Source organism: Suncus etruscus, chromosome 16, assembly GCF_024139225.1.
Source record: "Suncus etruscus isolate mSunEtr1 chromosome 16, mSunEtr1.pri.cur, whole genome shotgun sequence".
NCBI classification, from domain to species: Eukaryota; Metazoa; Chordata; class Mammalia; order Eulipotyphla; family Soricidae; genus Suncus; species Suncus etruscus.
In genome coordinates, this window is record NC_064863.1 from 3,969,205 (window position 1) to 3,993,218 (window position 24,014).

The 24,014-nt window shown below is 38.1% G+C and overlaps 1 protein-coding gene across 1 annotated transcript in view; it reads left to right on the forward strand.

The window, feature by feature from the left end:
• The window catches only part of AQR (aquarius intron-binding spliceosomal factor), a 95,310-nt gene that overhangs the window by 37,729 nt on the left and 33,567 nt on the right, over positions 1-24,014 (forward strand). Inside the window, exons 16-24 of the mRNA XM_049789783.1 lie at positions 3,879-4,020; positions 7,708-7,886; positions 9,204-9,371; positions 10,270-10,439; positions 13,274-13,515; positions 16,255-16,401; positions 18,416-18,485; positions 21,187-21,297; positions 22,716-22,825. Of these exons, the coding sequence (XP_049645740.1) occupies positions 3,879-4,020; positions 7,708-7,886; positions 9,204-9,371; positions 10,270-10,439; positions 13,274-13,515; positions 16,255-16,401; positions 18,416-18,485; positions 21,187-21,297; positions 22,716-22,825 (1,339 nt within the window). The remainder of the gene's footprint in view (positions 1-3,878; positions 4,021-7,707; positions 7,887-9,203; positions 9,372-10,269; positions 10,440-13,273; positions 13,516-16,254; positions 16,402-18,415; positions 18,486-21,186; positions 21,298-22,715; positions 22,826-24,014) is intronic.

Below are 24,014 nucleotides of genomic sequence, written 5' to 3' on the forward strand. Positions count from 1 at the left end.
ATAAATGTATGTTAATTCTTTGACAAATCAGACCCTAAAAGGTAGATTCCACTTAAGAATATTTGTGTTAGAAAACATTGGGGGGAGCGAAAGAGGTGGGAGATGAAGCCACACCAAGGAGCTTCTTAGGGCCAACTCCTTTCTGGCTCTTCGCTCAGGCATCACTCCTGGAGGGGATAAGGGGGCCAGATGGATGCTGGAGATCAGACTCCAGTAAGCCGTGTGTATGCTAAGCCCCTCACCTGCTTTACTCTGTGGCCTCCATTTTATCTTAAGGTAAGAAAATGTTGAGTATTTAAATACATTAATAATGTTATGATATCTCCAGTACTCGTTAATGATTGTAGACTCAGTTTAAATTATTTTTCTTGCTATAATTTTTTACTTTTTTACTTTTTTTTTTTGGTTTTTGGGCCATACCCGGCTGTGCTCAGGGGTTACTCCTGGCTTTCTACTCAGAAATATATCCTGGCAGGCAAGGGCGGGGGGGGGGGGGGGGGGGGAACGGGACATATGGGACGCAGGGATTCGAACCAACCATCTTAGATCCTGGTCCTTGATCAGCTGCTTGCAAGGCAAACACTGCTGTGCTATCTCTCTGCCCCCCCCCTTTTTTAAATTCTTATTATTGCTGCAATTAAATGGAAAGGAATTATTTTAAAATTTAAAATTTTTGTTCTTTTATAGAATGTAGGCATTTCAAAGCAACTTTTAGTTGTCAAATGGTCAACTGGTTCTATCTCGCCTTTGTTCTTTATTGGCCTTGATGGCACTTGTATGATTTGATATTTAAGCGTTAAAATAGACATAGGTCAAAGCTGATTCTTTGTGATACTATGTACTGCTTGTGGCTCCCTATGGGAGACCATTATATGTGAAATTGGAATAATTAATAGTATGTAGAAATTGTAAAGAACATTCTAATGAAATTGTTGGCCTTTTTAATCCTTTTCTTTTTTTTGTTTTGCTTTGTTTTGGTTTGGTTTTTGGTTTTTGGGTCACACCCGGCAGCACTCAGGGGTTTCTCCTGGCTCTACGCTCAGAAATCGCCCCTGGCAGGCACAGGGGACCATATGGGATGCTGGGATTCGAACCACCAACCTTCTGCCTGGAAGGCCTTACCTCCAGGCTATCTCTCCGGCCCTTAATCCTTTTCTTATAAAATATACACATATATAGTCCTTGAAAATGTAGTTTGTAAACCTTAACTAATTACAATAAAGAAAAGACCTGTTTGCTGTCCCAGAATCTTCCTCTTAGTTGCCTGTTGGTTACCACTTCTTTTATTTTTTTGGCTTTTTGTGCCACACCAGGTGACACTCAGGGGTTACTCCTGGCTGTGCGTTCAGAAATAGCTTCTGGATCGGGGGACCATATGGGATGCCGGGGATCAAACCGTGGTCCATCCTGGATTAGCCGTGTTCAAGGCAAACGCCCTACCACTGTCCTATTGCTTCAGCCCCATGGTTACCACTTCTTCATAAAACTCATTCCTGGCCTTCATAGCAATTATTAACTTGTACTTCTTGGTCGATCTCCCATGTGTCCATACAGACTGCAGTTAAACTTGCTCATTTTTGAAATGTCTTTTATTTTAGAACTAGTCTCCAATTCCCTTCCTTTCTGGTCTGTTCAAAATTTTTAGTTGTTGATCGGCAGTTTCTTAGCTACATTTTTTTTAGAAATTAAAAAAAATTCCATCTGGGAGTACTTGGGGCTTACTTCTAACTGTGCTTATGACTCCTGGCAGGACTCAGGGGTCCAGAAATACAAGTGCCAGAAATTCAACACGGTTGGTTCTGTGAAAGGAAAGTGAGCTATTTTCCTTGCTTTCTCTACTACATTTTTCTACTTACAGTTCTACTCTTTAATGGAGGCATTCAGAAACTGTCTCAGGTTGAGGTCTTGTGTTGCAAAGTCTTGCTAATAATCTCATCTTCCATTATAAGGTGTACCACGGTTTCTGCCTCTCTTTATGATAAAAATAGCTACTGCTACTTAAGGCGTAGGTCTGTTCATTCAGTGAAGATTTCAAGTGGTACATTATATTTTGAATCATTTTTTAAATAAAAATATGCTAGAAGTGCCTTTTCTTAATGTCTGGTCTGAAAGAAAATTTACTAAATTGAATTAGAGTTTACAAACAAATGATGACAGTTTTTGTATATCAGTGTTTCTTGCCCTTCGGTTTGTTGCTGCTTTAGTAGATGTGAGAGGAGATAAAATAACATTATTACAGACAGACAGAATAACTCTAAGAAAAATATAATCAATGCCTTATCCTTGAAGTCTAACAAGAACACCAACTTTTGCACATCGTAGTGATACTTAGAGGTTTATGCTTCTTCTTTTTTTTTTTTTTTTTCTTGGTTTTTGAGTCACACCTGGCAGCGCTCAGGGGTTACTCCTGGCTCTAGTCTCAGAAATCGATCCTGGCAGGCTCGGGGGACCATATAGGATGCTGGGATTTGAACCACCAAACTTCTGCATGAAAGGCGAATGCCTTATCTCCATGCTATCTCTCCGGCCCCAGAGATTTATGCTTTAATGTAATATGCAAACTTAGTTTTCTTACTAAATGTTATGAGCTAGATTTATGGTAGCATTATTTACTCCAAGATTTGTCAAGTATAAATTCAGTGGAAAATGTAAAACATTTTAAATACTTGAGATTAGTTTTGTTTTGAGCACTGCTCAGGGCCTATCCGCAGAGCTTTGGGGTCATTTCTGGTGGAACTTGAGGGTGTCTTCCATAGAATAAGTTGAACTTTAGACTCCCACATACGAAGCATGGTTTTTAAACTTTGAGCTATCACTCATGCCCCAGGACTTACTTTTAGGTAACTTCACATACTTTTTAGAAGCACTTTTGTTATATAAATTGTTGATATTTTAATTATATGTATTAACAGAATTCATCCTTCATTCCCAACTTAATTCCCTTTTGTTTGACTCAGTCCCTCTTATTTCAATCTTTGTAAAAATAAAATCTTATCAAATACTGTATGCTATAGTTATTAGATTCATACCAAAGTTGTTGCACCTTTGTTTTTGTTTTTGTTTTGAGCCACATTGATGATGCTCAGGGCTTACTCCTGGCTCCTGGTAATACTCAGGGAAACATTGGATGCCAGGGATTGAGCCCAGGTCTTTGCACGCAAGGCAAACATTCTTTTTTTTTTTTTTTTTTTGCTTTTTGGGCCACACCCTGTGACGCTCAGGGGTTACTCCTGGCTATGCGCTCAGAAGTTGCTCCTGGCTTCTTGGGGGACCATATGGGACGCGGGGGGATCGAACCCCGGTCCGTCCTAGGCTAGCGCAGGGAAGGCAGGCACCTTACCTCCAGCGCCACCGCCCGGCCCCCCAAGGCAAACATTCTACCTGTTGTGCTATAGCTCCAGCCTCAGTGGCACCTTTTTATTTATTATTTTTTTTAATTTTTATTTATTATTTATTTATTTATTTGGTTTTTGGGCCACACCTGGCGGTGCTCAGGGGTTACTCCTGGCTGTCTGCTCAGAAATAGCTCCTGGCAGGCACGGGGGGACCATGTGGGACACCAGGATTCGAACCAACCACCTTTGGTCCTGGATCGGCTGCTTGCAAGGCAAACGCCACTGTGCTATCTCTTTGGGCCCAGTGGCACCTTTTTAAATACATAAAGCAGATAACTAATGAAATAGGGTGTTGCCTTCCATGGAGCTGACCCAGGATGGACCTGGGTTTGGTTCCTGACATCCCATATGGTCCCCAACCCTGCCCGGGGCGATTTCTGAGTGCAGAGCCAGGAGTAACCCCTGAGTACTTCTGGGTGTAGCCTAAAAATCAAAAGAATTAAAAAAAGAAGAAATATTCAAAGTTGGACTTTTTTTTTCCAGGTTGTCTTGCTCTTCCCAAGTTGAATTTACAGTTTTTGACTCTTCATGATTATCTCCTAAGGAACTTCAATCTTTTCCGCTTAGAATCAACTTATGAAATTAGACAGGACATCGAGGACAGTGTCAGCAGAATGAAGCCATGGTCAGTAAATTGGTTCCACTTCTAACGAAGAGAGGCAAATATTACTTACTAACTTGTTTCAGCAATCGTGAGTGTATCTAGGAATGAAGCACTTGGCATGAAGGATTCTCTTAAGTATAAGCTATTAACTCAAGGAAATCAACACCTTTAATATGAATGAGAACTTTCAAATGTGTTAATCTAAAAAAGTAGATTATCTCAATCATTGGATCCATTGGATCAGTTGCACCAGGTACTGGGCAATCATTGAGACCACCATTGAGAGAGAAATTTCGTTAGATATGAGCGGACGGTGGAGAGGGCAGAGTATTGAACTGACTGTTGATCCCTGGCTAGAATAGAACCATCAGCGTTCTGAAAGAAGCTACGGTAAAGAGAGATTTTGCTGCCCAACTCCTCTGGCGGCTGTCACCACTAGTCTTAATCAGCTTCTCCAAAGGACTCGGTCAAAGTTGAGGGTTGTTGGCAAGGAGTGCATAGATGGAATAGAACACTGCCAAGTTTTCGCTGCCTTCAATGTATAAGTGTCTGAAAGAGACTGGATTATTTACGGCCAGTTGAGCAAGCCTCCTTTTTTTGAAGTCCTACTAGACTCTACTCTCTGTTTATTGCATCTGGAATTCCTTTAACTGAGAAGGGTTTTCATTCTAAATGCTGTGTGTCAGCAACTCCTTATTTTGGGATTTATAACATTTAGTTTTGCCTCTGAAACATTTACTGAATGGAGGCTGGAAAGAGTACAGGTATATATATATAAGGACTAGACATATCTATTCTATATGTCTCGAATTAGAAAGTCGTTTTAGGGGCTAGAGCAGTAGTACAGCAAGTATGGTGCTTGCCTTTATTGTGGCAATTTGCCTTCCTTGAACCCAGAGACCCAGGTTCAATCCTCTGGACCCCATATTGTCCCCCAGAAGTGACCCTTGAACAGAGTCAGGAGTAACCCTTGATTATTGCCAGTGTGGCCCCTAAACCAAAAATAAATAAACATGACCATTTACATACAAGTAAAAATTGATGGAAACTAAAGCCGTAAAACTAGTTGAATAAAATGAATTTTTGTCGTTCCACACATGCACGTCCAATTAGACTACAGTCTAGTTGGGGTGAAGGGGCTCTCGAGAGTTCCTCCTGACTGTGCTCAGAAATTACTCCGAGCAGTTTCGTTGGACCATATGAGATGACAAGGATTGAACCCAGGTTTGTCATATGCAAGGAAACACCCAACCTACTGTGCTATATCACTCTGGCCCCACAACTGCGTTTTCATTGGGGGAAAGAGGAAGGCACACCCAGGGATGCTCAGGGGTTACTCCTGGCTTTGCACTCAGGAATCACTCCTGGTGGGCTCCAGGGACCATATGGGTCAGCTGCATGCAAGGCAATGCGCCCTACCTGCTGTACTAGCCCTCTGGCCAACAAGACTACATTTTTTTTTAATAAATTCTTTTGAATAAGAACTGATTCAGGTATCTAGACTTTTCTTCTTGCTAATTATAGAGGGCGCCATAGACACTGTGATTATGATCTATTTTTTTACTTCTATATTTTATTTCATAGTTCTATTTTTTAATTAATTATTATGTGTAAAGTTATTCTGGGTGAGACTATAAAACACAACATAAAGTATTTTTGACTTAATAATCAGTTGAGTCAGTAGGCAGGCTAACACTCGGAGATTTGTATACCCACGGGCTGTTCATCTCTGCCCACAGCTCTGCTGAAATTGTGGCCCATTGTTTGGACCCCGGGGAGGGCTTGATCGGACGCTCCCTGAACATTTAAGGTTACCTTGTGAATACACGCTCAAGTCCTGGACCTAATTTTGCCCTTTTACAAACTGGGCATATATTAAGTTCATCATAGAATTCAACTTATTTGCTTTAATGCCAAATATAGAATAAATACTTAAGAGATTTTATGGTCAATTAATAAAAGAAAAGAAAAGATATTTTTACCTAAAGTAATTATTTCTGCTAGGGGGAGTTAGTCACATTCTGGAATTATTTTACTCACACTTGGGATAATAAATTTTTCTGAATTTTCATTCAAAACTGGCCATCATTAAAAATATTTAAATATAATGAGAGCTCCATAAGGACTAGAAGTCTATTGTTCCATATTTTCTGATTTAAAAAGCTTTTATTGGGGCTGGAGCAGTAGTACGGTGAATTGGTACTGAACTGAGTCAGTCCCCGGCATCCCATATATTCCCTGAACACTGCCAAGAGTGATTCCTGGTGCGCTATTGGTGTCCAAAACAACAACAACAACAACAACAAAATAAAGTGCTTGTGTATTGGGCCAGAGAAGTAGTATAGCAGGTAAGGCTCTTGCTTTGCGCATGTCCAGCCTGGGTTTGAATCCCAGGTATCATATATGGTTTCCCCAAGAACCTCCAGGAGGTTTTTAAGGGAGCTGGAAAGGAAGTATATAAATTGGAAAGAGGGTGTAGACACAGATGCTGCTGGAATGCTTTTTTATTTCTTGGCTTTGGGGCTCTACCATTTGGGAATTGTTCCTGACAGTACTCAAGAGACCACAAGATATAGGCGGTCTGAACTTGAGTTTTCTGTATGCAAAGCCTGTGCTCCAGCCCTTTGAGCTATTTTCATGGTCCTAGGGTAATGCCTTTCAGAAACTGTCTGAGTTCTGACAAAGTCATTGGACTAACTTTTTTTTTTTCTGATTTTTGGGTCACACCCGGCAGCGCTCAGGGGTTCCTCCTGGCTCTACGCTCAGAAATCGCTCTGGGCAGGCTCAGGGGACCCTATGGGATGCCGGGATCCAAACCACTGTCCTTCTGCATGCAAGGCAAACGCCTTACCTCTATGCTATCTCCCTGGCCCCATAACATTTATTTTTAATTTTAGTTTTTCTCTCTAATGTTATGAAATCTTGTAAAAATTACTTTTGTTTAGACCACAAAGCATTTGCATAGGAGTGTGTGTGTCTGTTTGTCTGTGTGGGTGTATGCCTACATATATTTGTAAGGATTGGTGGGGGGTGCATTTTTTAATCTTAGCATGTTGCTATAGCTCTCTGAGTATAGATTTCCCAAATACACTATTTGATCTTAAAAGCTAAAGGCCTAGTTGGACCAATAGAAGACAAAGTAATGAGTACTTGGATTGGATGTTCGTAGTTATAGTTACTACAGCTAGCTTGATTATTCATCCCAAATCACAAACAGTGTTATGGTTTTAATGTGCTTCCTAAAGGTGGTATTGGCAGTTATAATTTGTTTTTAAGCTTTTAAATTCTAGCATGTTCTAAAGCATTTCTTAAAATGCATAAGGAAAATAAAGAGCTAAGACTAGCTCAATGAGGCGGGCAAGCTAAGAAAGTAAATAAAACTAAATTTGCTATGTTATTTTATTCTTTGAAAGATCAATCAGGTCTCATGTCCTTTGGGTTAATCTAATTGCTCCAGGGTTGCAGGCAGTATTCTCCTACTTCGAGCCTTTCTGTTCTAGACCCCGTTGCCTGTTTTATACGGTCATTTATACTTCCTAAAGAGGTATTGTAGACACTTAGATATTTTTATAAACAAGCCGTTTTCCAGTTTAGAAATTGGAATCACTATATCAGAACTTAAAACACTGACCAGATGTGCTCTCGTATTCACTGACCCAAAAGCGTAGGAACTTGGTGTGAGTAACCGTCTGCTCTTTTGATTTCCAGGCAGTCCGAGTATGGTGGCGTGGTGTTCGGCGGCTGGGCTCGAATGGCTCAGCCTATTGTGGCCTTTACTGTAGTTGAAGTGGCCAAACCCAACATAGGCGAAAACTGGCCGACCCGAGTACGTGCAGATGTGACCATTAATCTGAATGTGAGAGATCACATCAAAGACGAGTGGGAAGGTAATTTTGGGTTTTGAAAAGGGACATTTCTCTTGCATTTTCATTTATCTTGCCGTGCACTTAACACTTGCCTTCCTTTCTCTTATACTTAGCATTGCTAAAAGACACTTTTATTAAAGATTCTCCTTTTGAACTTTTGTTGACTTTGATCTTTAAAATTTGATTTAGAAACTGGCCATTGACAGAGAGATATCACAGCAGGTAAGGTGCTTGCCTCACATGCAGCCCTACACAAGTCAGTCCCCACATACCACGCGCATAAGAGTCGGTCAAGTGGGGCAAATAAGGAACTTTCAAAGAGAAGAGTAGGCAAATTAAAGAGAAAAAGTATCATCATTTTTATTTGAGGACTAAGGAGAAGAGTAATTTAATGCATACGATTTCTAGAAAAGATGCACACAAAATCAAAATTAGACAAGCTCAACAGAAATTTTACAGGAATCTAACACACTTCCTCAGAAAGAAAGGATATTGTATTATTTACACCAAAGGGAGGAAGTCAGAATCAGAATTGGTGAAATTATTTGGTTTTAAGGATAAAATATAGCATTTGCAAAGAGATTGGGTTATTTTCCCTGTTCTTAGCTGGGAATATTTTAGGGAGGGGAGTTCTGTTTTACAATCAATTTTTACAAATGAAGAGATTTGCTTGCTGCCTATGACAAGCAGTAGCCACTAGGTTTTTTGTCCTTTCACGTTCGTGGCATTCCAAAAGAAAAGGATAGTTTTTAGAAATGAATGCTTTCTCCTAGCTTTTTATGACCACAGAAACAATGTTTGTAATACATTATCAAACACTTGTGACGGAATTCAGCAGCAAAGCTGACCAAATGTTTAACAGATGGCCATTGAAGTGGATATCGTTTCTGACCGATTGTTTCTGAGGGTCCTGTAGAAGAATACAGGAGTCAGTCTGGTACATTCCACAACTAAGATAATGTTGTTTTTACTACCACTTTCCTATTACTGTCTCTCAAGGAGGACTTTTAAGTGGTTGTAGAACACCTTTTGTTTGTTAAAATGGCATGAAAATAAGACTGTTTTACACAGTAGGTAATGATCAGGTTACTCCTAAAAGTCACACTAACAGTAGCAAGTACCCCTGCTTTAAATTATTGCTGTCAAACATTGAGTATCATGGATTACAGGAAAAACACAGTAATTGTATTACAGTGCAAATATAGCCATGGACTGCCTGATGTTTTCAGTGCCTTTTATAACTCAGTTTTAAAGATAATAAAGATAAGATGAACTTTCTCCAACAGCAGACCGAAACAATACTATTTGGATTAAGTGGAAATGTGTTTATTTTGCCAGGGCTTCGGAAACATGATGTTTGCTTTTTAATCACCGTGCGTCCCACAAAACCTTACGGCACCAAGTTTGACCGGAGGAGACCATTCATTGAGCAGGTTGGCCTGGTTTATGTCAGAGGCTGTGAAATCCAGGGCATGCTAGATGATAAAGGACGTGTCATTGAAGATGGTATGATAATCTATATATATTTTAAAGAGTGTATGTATGTACTGATGAATATCTTTGCCTTTTTCCTTTTGCTCCCAAGTAACTTAAAATTGCTTAACACACAAAATCAACACTGAGAACTACAAATAACATTCATTTAAGATATCTATCACTGTCACGCCATCTTTGAAATAAATTACATAGTTGGAAACGATCACTCTGGACAACTGGTGCTGAGTGGAGATAAAGTGATATGTTCATTACCCATTTCAGTATTACAAACCATGGCCTAAAAGGGGGAGAGAAGCAAAATGTCTGTCATAGAGGCTAGTTGGGAGGGCTGGGAGGGAACTGGACAGTAGTGGTTGTTGGAACATTGTATAACTGAAAATATCATGAAGAGCTTTGCCATTGGATCTCATGGTGATTCAGTTAAAAAATCATTAAAAGGGGCCGAAGAGATAGCATGGAGGTAAGGCGTTTACCTTGCATGCAGAAGGACAGTGGTTCGAATACCGGCATCCCATATGGTCCCCCGAGCTTCTCAAAAGCGATTTCTGAGCGTGGAGCCAGAAGTAGCCCCTGAACGCTGCCGGTGTGACCCAAAAGCCAAAAAAAAAAATCATTAAACGACCAAAGTAAAAAAAAATGAAAGATTGTATGGTTTCTGTGCTAGATACTAGATTTCTTGAAATCATCTAATTTAAACGTTTTCCCTTCTAAGACTATAACACTGCTTTTAATTATTTGATGTCATATTTAAAATGTTTTTCCTCTTTAGTTCTGCTAATTTGGTGGTCAGTTGGCAACAGCATTACTCTGTGGGGGGAGGGTAGTAAGGTATTGGCATTGCTGGAAGATAAACGTTCAAAGAATACATTTTATTGAACAATTTTTTTAACTCTTTCAAAATGTTTAGGACCTGAACCCAGACCCAATCTTAGAGGGGAGTCAAGGACATTTAGAGTGTTTTTGGATCCAAATCAGTATCAACAAGATATGACCAATACTATACAAAATGGAGCAGAAGATGTGTATGATACTTTCAATGTAATAATGAGGAGAAAACCCAAGGAAAATAATTTTAAGGTAATTTTTGGCTATCTAACCATATACTGTGTTATAATTTAAATAACTTTCAAGATAAAAATATAAGTACAGAGATACTGTATAAGAAAAATATTAAAGGGCAACAGGTAGGACTCTGCCTTCCATATGGCTGATCTGCATCCCATATGGCCCCTAAGCCCATCAGGATTGATTCCTGAGTGCAGAAGCGGGGTAAACCTGAGTACCACTGAGTATAGCCCCCAAACTGCCCCTCCAACGAGGTGTTAAGAAATAATTATTGAGGCTGGAGTGGTGGCTCAGGGTGTAAGGAGTCTGCCTTGCACGCACTAGCTTAGGACGGACCACAGTTCCATCTCCCTGCATCCCATATGGTCCCCCCAAGCCAGGTGTAATTTCTGAGCGCACAGCCAGGAGTAACTCCTGAGCGTAACCAGGTATGGCCCCCCCCCCAAAAAAAAGAAAAAAGATTTATTGTTTTATTTTTATTCCAAACCACTCTATTAAATTCTTAACATAGCTAATATAAAAAGTTAAGGACTTCATCTTTCTGTTTTTGTTCCTAACTCTTTCTCTCCTCCTGTTCTCCAGATAGCAACTAACTTAACATTAAATTATGTACAGTACTCTTGGGGCCGGCATGGTGGCGCTAGAGGTAAAGTGTCTGCCTTGCTAGCGCTAGCCTAGGACGGACCGCAGTTCGATCCCCCAGTGTCCCATATGGTCCCCCAAGCCAGGAGCGACTTGTGAGCGCATAGCTCAGGAGTAACCCCTGAGCATTACCGGGTGTGGCCCAAAACCAAAAACCAAAAAAAAAAATTATGTACAGTACTCTTGTTCAGCCTTTTTTTTTATTATAATGTTAACATAAGTCAAGAGGCCCATTCATATCTGTTCACTATTTAACTCTCCAATATTATTTCCTGAAATTTTTCTTTCACTCACTCCGTTACTGTTTATAACTAATTCAGGCATTTTCACATACTGTAGATATAGTCTTCCTCCTGGCATTTACTTGGTTTGGTCCTTCATTTGTGTTTTTCCCTGACAGCTTTTGCAATAACTGATAATTATATATGTGTTACTGATTTGACTTCCCATTAAATGTGTCTCTATGATGCCAGGGTCTCTATTTTGTCAGTAATGATTAGTCTTGGTCACTTCAATAAAAGAAAAAGAATTGATTTTGCTATTTCTATGACTATTTAGTTCCTATTTAGTATATCTAGTACTATGCTGTTATAATATAGAGCTGATAGAGTTGTGTAAGACAGTTTATATACTTTTAAGGGGTATAGATTAGTGATATGGTGTGTTCATTGAAATATCAATAAGTAACTACCACAAAGTTTAGAAGCACAAGAAATCCTAAGAAGGGGACTGATGAAAGTGTCATAAAACATGAAAAGAGGCGTTTAGATTCATCTTCCAGAAAGAGAGAATGATCAGTTTTTATGTCTGGGAAGGTAGGATGCTCGTTTAGTATATGCATGGCCTCTTTACCTGTACAGCATCTTTTCAGTTTTCTTTTCCAGGTCATGCCCTAATATGAATACTTCTTGTCTCTATCCTATCCTCACATAGAATTTCACAGTTACACAGTACTCTCTCAGAGTTCTTTTAAAAGGCCTTGATCTAAATTGAAATGCCATTTTTTGTGTGTCTAACCTTTGCAATATTAAAAGTCTCTCCTACACCGTTTACCTGCCTATGTTGCATTTTGTGATAAGATTTACTATTGGCCACATTCTGCCATTTTCTCTTGTCAAGGTTATGTTTGATCTTTTGTAATAGAATCTTTTTTTTTTTTTTCAGAGCAAAGCTCTCAACTTATCATTATACAGTCTCTCTGTCCTTTACCTTATAAAATGACCACATAAACTTATAAAAACTTATATAAACTGCCAGATTTCTGCTTTCATGGAAATGATAATCTTAGGGAGATTAGCCAGGTAATAAACAAATAACCAAGTACTAAAGAAGAACATTTAGGTAGTTTTAAGAACAAGAAAATAAAGGTAGTGTGATGATATGGTCTTGTTATTTTATTATCAAGTTTCATTCATGTATCATTTTAAGATTAAAAATGACTAGTTTTAATTATTCTCAGAAATTAATAGCCTAGCCTGATTTACATAGTGTGGAAGTAATAACTTTGTTGAAATAATTAATGGACAATCTAAGAAATGACCTTGATTTTTCAATATTACTTTTGGTGATGTGTATATTAACTGCTGTAATGACTTTTTGTATTAGAGTGCTGATTCTATTATTCTAAAATTTTCCTTGACATTTCATTTCGTTAGAAATTTTTGTTCTCTATTTGGTTTTATTAATTAATGTTAATTTGGTATTAATGAACATTAACTGTTAAGTTTAGTATTTCTGAGCCATGATTTGTTTTCTAGTTTAAGCACATTAATGTGCTTTTTATTATGATAGCATTGAGAACTATGGAACATAAAGAGAAGAAAACTCCAGGAGTTTCTGAGAGGGAACATTTTCTTAAAGAGTTTATTCTCTTTTTTTTTTTTTTTCTATTTTGGAGACTTGATTGAATTTTCCTCCATCCATCAGGGCTCAAGTGGTAAACTCATTTGTGGCATTCTGTCTAAATGAACTCCTAATGGATAAACTGTTCTGGCTAAATTTGGTCTTTTGTTAAACGCAGTGTATGGTATCAGCTGAAAATATAGCTGTTGATTCAGTCTAGCCAAGCACCTGTCAGCAGAAAATAGCTTCTTGCAGCGAAACACTCAGGAATTCTGGACCAGCGAGGCCAGCCCTGCATTCCAGTGAAGTGCAAATGTTTGAGATGTCTTTTTAACACGCTCCTTTTCTGTCCTCTCTGACAGGCTGTGTTGGAGACTATTCGGAACCTCATGAATACTGACTGTGTGGTACCCGACTGGCTGCATGACATCATTCTAGGCTATGGGGATCCGAGCAGTGCCCATTATTCAAAAATGCCCAATCAGATTGCCACCCTCGATTTCAACGACACTTTTCTCTCCATTGAACACTTAAAAGCCAGCTTTCCTGGTCATCACGTTAAAGTAACTGTGGATGACCCGGCTCTGCAGATCCCCCCTTTCAGGTAAAATCAGAGTTTGTATTCATCTGTAGCTTTCCGTAGTCATGAGTCCGAATCCAAATTAGGCACTCGGAATTGTCGAGTCAATTGAAGCATTTTTCTGGATTTAAGTTGCACAGATTTTTTCCCCTTACCTTATAAGCACTAGGATAAATTCATTTTGTGGGGACTATATCTAAATATTTCTATGAAAGTTTTGTGGTTTTATTCTATGTATTTTGTTTCTGTGTTTGAGCCAACACCTGGTGGTGCTCAGAGCACACTCGTGGCTCTGTGTTTAGGGTTCACTCCTGGTGGGACTTGGGTACCATATGGGGTGCCAGGGATTGAACCCAGACTGACCATGTGCAAGGTAAGCACCCTCCCTGCTGTACTATCTCTCTGGCTCCATGGTTTTGTTTTAGTGTCCCCTGAAAAGTCTCATGTCTTAACAAGTATTTAATAAATACTTACTGTCCTAAAGAGTGCTAAATGATTCTATTGCATTTGACTAATGAGAATATTGGTTTGTTTTTGGTTTTTGGGGGCGTGATGGTTAGGAAAGCATATTTGTTATTTTTTTTAACTTAGTTTAGCTGATTTGAAATAATCACAATATAATTTGGTTTAGCATGAAATTCACTTTGAGTTTTTATTTTGAGAAAAAGAAAATAGAGCCAAGAGCCTGAAGCAAGTGATTGCTATTCCCTGAATTCCACTGTAGAGATCAGTGATAGTAGCAAAGGACTCATTATCTTTCTAGTTGGAAATCAGAATTCCCCTCAAATGTGCACTAGTAAAGTATGAGTATTATAGTTCCACATATTTAAGACACTTATCCTTTATAATACCCAAGCTGAGCTTCCTCCATACTTTATTAATCATTGGCCATTGACTATGTCCCCCCATCGTGGAGTCTCCCTTAAATCGTGCTGTGTCCTACAGATTCTGCATGGAAGATCGTTTGGCTGTTGTTTGCAGTCGCTTTGAAGTCATAGTCTCATAGTTGCGATGCTACTGCACCAGTCCTCCTTCCACTTTAGACTTTTAGTTCCTACTTTATTGATCATATGGCAGGATTTATCGCCATTGGAGAATATCCAGATCCCTTGCTTTGTTACTTTATACTCTTGCTTATGAGTGAGATCATATGAGTATTAAAAAGAAATCCATCAAAAATTTTACTTTCTGATAAATTTTAGAGCTAAGAAAAGTTTCTTAGTTTTGCTGTGGATAAATACGCTTTGAGAATTCTTCTCAAACTGGGGAATTCTTCTTTTTCATCCAACCCCCTTTGTTCATATTAAAATTCTTGGACACTGGGCTGGAGAGATAGCATGGAGGTAAGGTGTTTGCCTTGCATGCGGAATGGCGGTGGTTCGAATCCCAGCATCCCGTGTGGTCCCCCGTGCCTGTCAGGGGTGATTTCTGAGTGTAGAGCCAGGAGTAATCTCTGAGTGTTGCTGGGTGTGACCAATAAATAAATAAATAAATAAATAAATAAATAAATAAATAAATTTAAAAGAAAATTCTTGGACACCTTAGTTATTGGATACTTTTGATTGTTATTTTAAAAGATAATAATTTTGCAATGAGCTGAAAAAAAGTTTTACTTTTTTTTTTTAATTTATTGTTTGATTGATTTTTGGGCCACATCCAATGGCGTTCGGCGGTTACTCCTGGCTCTTTGCTCAGAAATTGCCCCCAGCAGGCTGAGAGACCACAAGAGATACCAGAAATTGAACTGGGTCTCTCCCGGGTTGGCCACATGCAAGGCAAATGCCCTACCTCTGTGCTATCTCTTCAGTCTCAAAATTTTTACTTTCTGATTCTCTTAGTATGCATTACACCCTCCTCCAAGCCCCTATTTTTTTTTTTTATTTTTAAATTTTTTAAAATTCCTGACTACTACCTCTGTAGGTCTTTTGCGCTTTCAATCTTTTGTTTACTTCCTCTCTTCACATGAACCCATTGCATGCCTTACTGCTAGTGCCATTCCTTTCCATAGCTTAAAAAAACTTCATTTCCTGCTGTTTATTAAAGCAATGCTGACCTATTAACATCGTTTGATTATTTTTGGATCAGTACCCAGCTATTATTCTCTAAAGAAGAACTGGGAAACTGCACCCAGAATTAACTTTTTAGTTTAATTTTAAGAAATCCAATGGCTTTCCTGGGTACTTATGATAGTTGCCTTCCTAAGGCATTCCTGTCCAGAGGCTGAGAACATCTCTCAAGGATTATATTCTGGGGTCTCATAAAAAGAATTGTTCAGCTTTCTCTATTTTCACTCATATTCTAACAAAACCAACTGCTTGTACTTTTTGTTTGTTTGGGCAACACCTGGTGTTTGTTCGTTGGCGAATACTCCCAGTGAGTGCTCAGAAGGTTACCCCTGAGAGTGCTTGGAAGACCATGAACGGGGTGCTGGCATCAAACCCAGAATCCTGCACTAAAATCATGTGCCCCAGGCCATTGAAGTACCTCCCTGACCTCCAGTTGCTTGTGTCTAAGCATTTGTTGCTTTTTCCTGGATCCTTTTCTTACATTTTTGAGGTCTAGATTTTTTTTTTACCTTAAATTATACCTTTTAATATGTATCTCAGTGATTCTAAATTTGATTTCTTTAGAATTTCTGTATTAATTACTGCATTTTTCTAGGCCATAACTGTTTCTTACCGGATTGCTTCCTATACAATGCCATGCACAAAATAACTTGTCTTTTATTGGGGATAAAAATAAACAAAGATTTTAATCTTCTAGGATCACTTTTCCAGTAAGAAGTGGAAAAGGAAAGAAAAGGAAAGATGCAGATGGGGAAGATGAAGATGCAGAAGAGACAAGAACCTTGATTGTTGAACCTCATGTGATTCCTAATCGGGGTCCTTATCCTTACAACCAACCCAAACGGTAATTCCTGCTCGCCTTTGCTATTTGTAATGAGAAGGAATAGTTAGTTGTTTCAGGTGAATTAAGTAGTGTTTTGAATAGTCTTTGTTTACATTGACGTATACATTTACTTCTTTTCTTAATTGAAGTAACATTGCATTATAATCCTGTATAGGATTGTGGTGTTCATCGCTGAACGTCATTGTGGGCAGAGCCTTTGTCCTGACTTATGTGGACTTTCATCCTGTCCCTCTTCCGCCCTCTTGGCCTTTGTCCCTTCCTAGAATAACCACTGATGGCTATACTTCTGAAGTATAAGTTTAGTGCTGTCTTTTATTTCCATCACATTTTTACATCTGCAGGAAGGGAGCAAAGCTTTAGGGGCATACTTTGGGATTTATTCCTGAGTGAGTAGAACCATGGATCAAACTTGGATCTGCAGGGGCAAGGCAAGTGTCTTAGCTGTTGTGCTATCTCTCCAGTTCTTTAATACTGTTTTGGTTTTTATTATGGTTTGTTTATGTTTTTTTTCCTTAATATGCCACATATACATGAAATTATGTGGTGTTGGTTTTTCTTCTTTTGACTTGCTCAGCATGATACCCTCTAGGTCAATCCAGATTGTTGCTAGTGGCAGGATTTCATCTTTCTTTAGGCTAAATTTTAAGTAGTCCATTATGTATAGATACCACATCATCTTTGTCCATTCTTCAGTTGCTAGCCCATTGATTCTGAGTTATTTTAAGTAGTATTACAGTGAACATGGATAGGCATGCAGTTCTTCAAATTAAGGTTTTTGTATTGGGGTGGTTATAAATACCTGAATTTTTTGTTTCATTTTCATTTTTTTTTCATTTTATCCATATAGATATTTATTGATTGATTGATTTTTTGACTTTATTTTGGTGTAGATATTGAAGTTGATGTCTCCAATTTTATTTTATTTTATCTTTATCTTTTTATTGTTTAAACAGATGCTTTATTTAAAACAGCAAAATATTGGCACATAATATAAATATTATGATTATAGAATAGTAAATTATAAGTTTATGTCAGTACATCTTTGAAAATAAGTTTCATTTTCATATTTTTATCTGTTTTTATTTTCTTGGTTTTGGAGCCTCACCTAATTGTGCTCAAGGGTCACTCCAGTAGCTCTGTACTGAGGGTAGTGAACTCCTGGTGAACTCAGGAAATATCTATATAGGATGCCTCGAGGCAAGCCAAGGTCTCCTGTATGCAAGGCAAGTGCCCTAGACCATATACTTTGCTTCAGCCTAGATTTTCTGTTTGTTAGCTTTCTGAGGATCTCATCATGTTTTCCACGACTCTACCAATTTACATGACTACCAGCAATATACAATTATACAGTCGTTTCCAGGAAAAGAGCTTTCGTTTTTCTTTTCTTTTTTTTTCTTCCCCTTTTCCCTTTGGTGCTGATTTTCTATCCTAAGACCTCATACATACTATAGGAGTGAGCTGCATCTCCAGCCAAATATTTATCTTTTCCTCTTGTTTTAAAAGTTCAGAAAGCTTATGTTTCCAAATGATCTTTCCTTCTGCTTAGTTGTTGGATAGTTTGGACTTTTTGGGGTTGTTATCATCATTTCAAAAGACCTATGTTCAGGGGTCATGAGAAATAAATCTTAGGGGCAACTTCAATTTGAACACTTGGTGGCCGAGCATACATGTAGCAGCTTAGCTACCCTCATAGCTTTCTCTCTGACTGTTTGGTATTTGTTTGGGAACTAGAAATTTTGATTATCCAGATTAGGTATGTGATGGCCAAAGTCTAGGGAAAATTAATTTAGTCTTTACTTTGTACAAATCTCATCACTTCAAGTTATATAATGAGGGGTGAAGAAACTCATCAAAAGAGATTATTCAGTCATCTAACATGTGAACTTCTGAGATGGGGAGAATAGCAACCCAAAACAAGAGCAAATGTTTAGACATCTGGTCATTGTCTTCAATTTTTGTTAAATGGCATTTATTTGTATTTCTACTCAAAATTTTTTTCTATTCTTATTTGCAGTAATACAATTCAATTCACTCACACACAGATAGAAGCCATTCGTGCTGGAATGCAGCCTGGACTAACTATGGTAAGGAAATTATTGATAGATACTATTTTAGTGGATTCAAACTAGAAGTATGAATTCTGTTTGAGGTATGAGAACCCAACCAACTCTAAGTGTTTATAAATAGTTGTGACGTTGCCTGCATTTAGATACCTTGCCACTCACTTCATCAAGAGTTTTTTTTGGGAGGAAGCAGTAGGAGATCTAAACAGTGTTTGGCAGACCCAGAAAACACTTCTGACAATGCTTGGCCAACCTGGCAGACAGTTTGGTTGTCAGGATACAGTGCGGCAATGGCTGGGGAGGACCTCGAGATCTTTCCAAGCAGTGAGAGCGTCCTTGGCATCCCTCAGGGCTATACCAAGAGATACTCAGGAGGTTGTGTTTTGCAAGGTATCGAGCCTACGTCAGATATAGTCCCTAACCATTGTGTTATCCCCTAACCCCATAAATAAACTTTTATTATAATATAACTGACTCTACTTTTTTTTTTTTTTTTGGCCACACCCAGTGACGCTCAGGAGTTACTCCTGGCTATGTGTTCAGAAATCTCTCCTGGCTTCTGGGACCATATGGGATGCTGAGGGAATCGAACCGTGGTCTGTCCTAGGTCAGTGCGTGCAAGGCAGATGCTCTCCTGCTGTGCCATCGCTCCAGCCCCGTCCACATTTATTTCTCTATTGCCTGTGACTACTTATATGCAGCAGTAACTATTGTAAATACCTGGAACAAGAGATTGTATGGTCTTTAAATTCTACCATGTTTATTGGTTCTTTAAAGAAAGTATTTTTGGGCCAGTGATGGTACAGTAGGTAGGGCATTTGCCTTGCCTGCAGCCAACCCAGGTTGAATCTTCGACATCCCATATGGTCCCCAAGCACTGTTAGGAATAATTTCTGAGCACAGAGCCAGGCAGAACCGCTGATCACTGCAGGGTATGACCCAAAACAAACAAAAAATACAGAGTTTTCTGACAGTTATTTATTTTACTTAATTAGGAGATTTCTTGTTCTTCAGTTACTGATTTTTTTTATCTAGTTCATTTTAATCAGAGATCTTATTTTGTATAGTCATAATCTTTTATCTTTTTAAATGTATAGGTTTATTTTATAGCCAAAGATATGACTTAGCTTGATGGTTTAATGATATAATGTTCTGTCTCATTTAGATCCATTAGGTTTATGACGTAGGTCAGTATTCTTCTGTCCCGACAGATATTCTACCTATTATTTTTGTTGATTAGTGAGAAGGAACTATTAAATCTCTAGCTACAGTTCCACAGGCCTGTGATCTCTCAGTCTTAGTTTCATATATTTAAAGCCTATGGCTAGGTAGATACACACTCGGGGCTGTAATGTATTAGCCAATAGATGCTTTCGTCATTATGCGCTCATACTCTTTTTTTGCCATTAGTAGTAACAGGTAGTATTTTTGCTTTGAAATCTTTATTTTTTTTTTCATTTTTAAAAATTACTCTGAACACCATGGTTTACAAGGCTGTTCATAATACAGGTTCTTATTTTTACACTTACAAAGGTGTTCATGATTGTGTTTTAATCATACCATGTACAACACCCTTTGAAAGGGCACTTCCTACTGTACTATATCTTCAACCCCACAAATTATCAAACGTTTTTTGGGAGGGAAGTGGGCCACACCTAGTGGTGCTCAGTTTACTCCTGGCTCTGCACTCAGAAGTTGCTCCTGGCTAGCTCAGGGAATCATATGAGATGCCGGGGATCGCACCTGCATCATTCCTGGGTTGGCCACTTACAAGGCCCTTAAAGGTTTTTAAAGAACTCTGAAGGGAATAGTCAGACTCTATTTTGTATACTTCATTCCTGTTATTTTATGGTTCCTCTGGTGGTTCTATCTAAAGAACTGTTTATCAATTTTAATAATATAGCTCTGCTGATATGATGAGTTATTTTTCTTTTCCTTTGCATGGAGTGTCATTAGTTCACCCCCATTAATTAAATATATTGTCACTGGACATAGAAATTTCTGCCCATCGTTTCTAAAGAGAAATTGAGTATTTTAAATACTTTGTTAATCTAGGAAAAGCAGAATTTTTCTCTTGTTTGGTTTTGGTGTATTTTGTTTTGTTTCTGGGTCTCTAGTTTTTCAGCCATTTTTATCTGGACTTCATTTTTTTTATTTTTATCATTCTATTTTGGGCTCACTTGTTCTGTTTTATGTATTTATGTCTTGAGATTTGTGAAGGTTCCAACCATTATTTTGTTTGGGATTTTTTTCTTGACTGCTTTTTTTCTCTCCTTCTAGGACTTAAATAACATGAATTGTAGAACTTTAAATATTGCCTCAGAGGCTCATAAGGCTTTGTTTATTTGTTCCAATCTGTTTTTCTATTTCATATTAGAAGATTTCTATACATGTTTACTGATTTTGTTCAATCCATCTGTTACTGAACTCATCCAAAGTTTTAAAATTTATATTAGGGATTAGAGATAACACTTCAAGTAAGGCACTTACCTTGCTTGCAACTTGACCCACATTCAGTCCCCAGTATCACCTTTGGTTCCCCTTTGGCACCACAAGATCTGATTCCTGAGCTCAGAGCCAGGAATAAGTCCTAATTGCCAACTCTGTCAAAAATATAAAATAAAGTAAATGTATTTTTATTTTCCACTCCAAGATTCTCAGTTTTTGAAAAACGTGATAGCTTAATAGTTCATTTTGTATTTATTTCTTTTTTTTTTTCCAGGTTGTAGGTCCACCAGGTACTGGAAAAACAGATGTGGCAGTCCAAATCATATCTAACATCTACCACAATTTTCCAGAGCAGAGAACTCTGATTGTTACTCATTCCAATCAGGTAAGAGTGAGTTCAAGATAGAAAGAGTAAAGAGACTAAGTGAGTGAATGCCTAGCTATCCATTGGATGGACCTGGAGGAAGGTAAATAAGGTGTGGGAAGGGAGAAGTCAAAGCACAATGGAGATTTCTGTTTGTTGTCTATCTGGATTCTAAGTACCACAATATTAGGAAAGGTGAATAAGTTGTGACTTATTAGTGAGTTTTCCTGATTTAGCCACTAGTTTATGACCAGACTGTAATGAAAGATAATGTGATCTTTAATGGAGGAAGTTAAAAGGTACAAAAGCCAGGAATATTTGAATGTACAGTCATATATTTGGATTACATTGTGTTTCCTCTTTTATACCGTTAGAGTTTTACATTGAGAGTGAATAAATACATTGAGTTGTAGCATTTTTCTCTATTTTGTAGAATTGATGTTTCTAAAAGTATTTCTTGATGTCTACCAAACTTGATTTATTGACTTTTTCATCATTGCCTTATCATCAGGTCCCCATTTTCCTGTATAATTGAAGCAACTCCTCAGCATTACTCTAATTTGCAATAAATTCTTACTTTTGTTTTGTTTTGTTTGTTTTCTGGGATTTCAGTGTGAGTAGTATCTCCTACCTCTGAATGTGTTCGATTTCTGAATTTAGGTAGCAAAGATAATGCCAAGTGTAATGCCAAGTGGGATGTATTGGGTCTTAAATTACAACTGAAAGCTATCAAGAGTTTGGATAGTTGGTATTTTTTTTTTATCCTGAGAATTTGTCATCTACAGTTTCTGTAGTCTTGCTAGAATATCTGTAAAGGTGGAATTAGCATTTTATCACCTGGTTGTTAGTGAGAGCAAATTGATCTGATGAGCAGGATTAGGTTGATGATTGATCAGTTAGGAAAGGGTATTTTTTAAATAATGTCTTTATTGGTGTCGTCCCATACTATAAAACCTTTGGGTTTCTTTTTTTTCCTTTCCATAACCTTGAACTATATTTTTTCAGCTAACAGAATTTTGAGGGTTCCTTAACAAAAGCATTTTATAGGTAGGAAGAAGAGGGACTTTTAACTGGCGTTTGTTAGACTCAGCTGATGTTTGTCAGCTCAGTGTTGCATACTAGTTGTTTTAGTCTTTAAGATCTCCTTGAGCAACGCTCATTTTGTTTAGTCCTGCTTAATGTTAGTATTTGTTATTATTATGTTGTTGTTTTGTTTGGGGGGGAGGCCACACCTCCTGCTCTGCATTGAGAAATCACTCCTGGTAGGCTCAGGGGACCATGGGATGCCAGGAATCAAACCTGGATCTGTCCCAGGTCAGACCGTGCAAGGCAAATGCTCTACCGCTGTGCTATCGCTCTGGCCCCTAGTGTTTCTTATTTCTAATTGAGTCTGCTGATTTTTTCAGTGTCATCACTCTCCTTTTTATTTGGTTCTCCAGGCCCTGAATCAGTTGTTTGAGAAAATCATGGCTTTAGACATTGATGAGCGCCACCTCCTGCGTCTTGGTCATGGGGAAGAAGAGCTGGAGACAGAGAAAGACTTCAGCAGGTGAGCAAATTGGGTGTGCAATAGAAGGTTTCATCCTCTTTTTCTTTATTAAAGAAATATCGGGGCACAAGAAGTAAAGATGCAACTGCTAAAGTGGAAAAAGAAAGAAATATCGGGGCAGAGAATAATGTGATAATGCAATCTAATTCTGAATAGTTTATTGTAACTGCCTTTGAATATATACATATATAGGCCCTCAGAGTCAGCTTTTATTATTATTTATGATTATTAAAATTATTTCCTGGGGCTGGAGAGATAGCGTGGAGGTAAGGCATTTGCCTTGCATGCAGAAGGTCAGTGGTTCGAATCCCGGCATGCCATATGGTCCCCCGAGTCTGCCAGGAGCAATTTCTGAGCGTAGAGCCAGGAGGAACCCCTGAGTGCTGCCGGGTGTGACCCCCCCAAAAAAATTATTATTTCCTTCAGCTTCATTTTATCTGGCATTTGCCGCTGGGAGTTATGCAAAGATATCATTGAAGAGAGTTATATTTTCTTTTTTTTTCTTCTATTTTATTGAAACCATTGTGATTTACAAAGTTATTTTCATATTTTTAAAAGTGCAAAATTGCCATTTGCCACTTAAGTTGATTAACATAATAAAATGCAGTCCACGATTAATGATAATGCCAGCTTTTAGGTTTTATGGACCATTTTAGGTGCTTCTAGTTTATAGATGATTTTTTTCTGAGTTTCTCAGTATAGTTCGTTTATATTTTAAATCCATTGTGAAGGCATGATTTTACACAATAGACATAATTAACAGCTGTACATATTTAATATTGCTTTTGGCTATTGAATATGACCTTTTACTAAACTGATCATAGACATCAAAAGAGCTAACAGTATTAAATTATCATGTTACATTTATTTTGAGTTTTGTATTATAGCGATCACCGGACATGTGTTGGCTCCTAAAATGTCAGATCAAAGAGAACACACATTAAGTTACGTAAGGCTCTTGATTCTTAATTCTGCATCAGCCAGTGATACTTTCTCTAAATTCTTCAGAGAAGAATGTTTTCCAGGTATTTCCTTATGTGAGAGAGAGCCTGTTTCCGAAAGGGAGCCAGACTTTAGAATCTAATTCTTCAAAATTTGGTAAACATAAAAATAAGAGAATGGTGAATCGTATTTTCTGTTGCAAGAAAAGAAATCTTAAGGATTGTTGTAACAGAAAGAAACAGTTTTT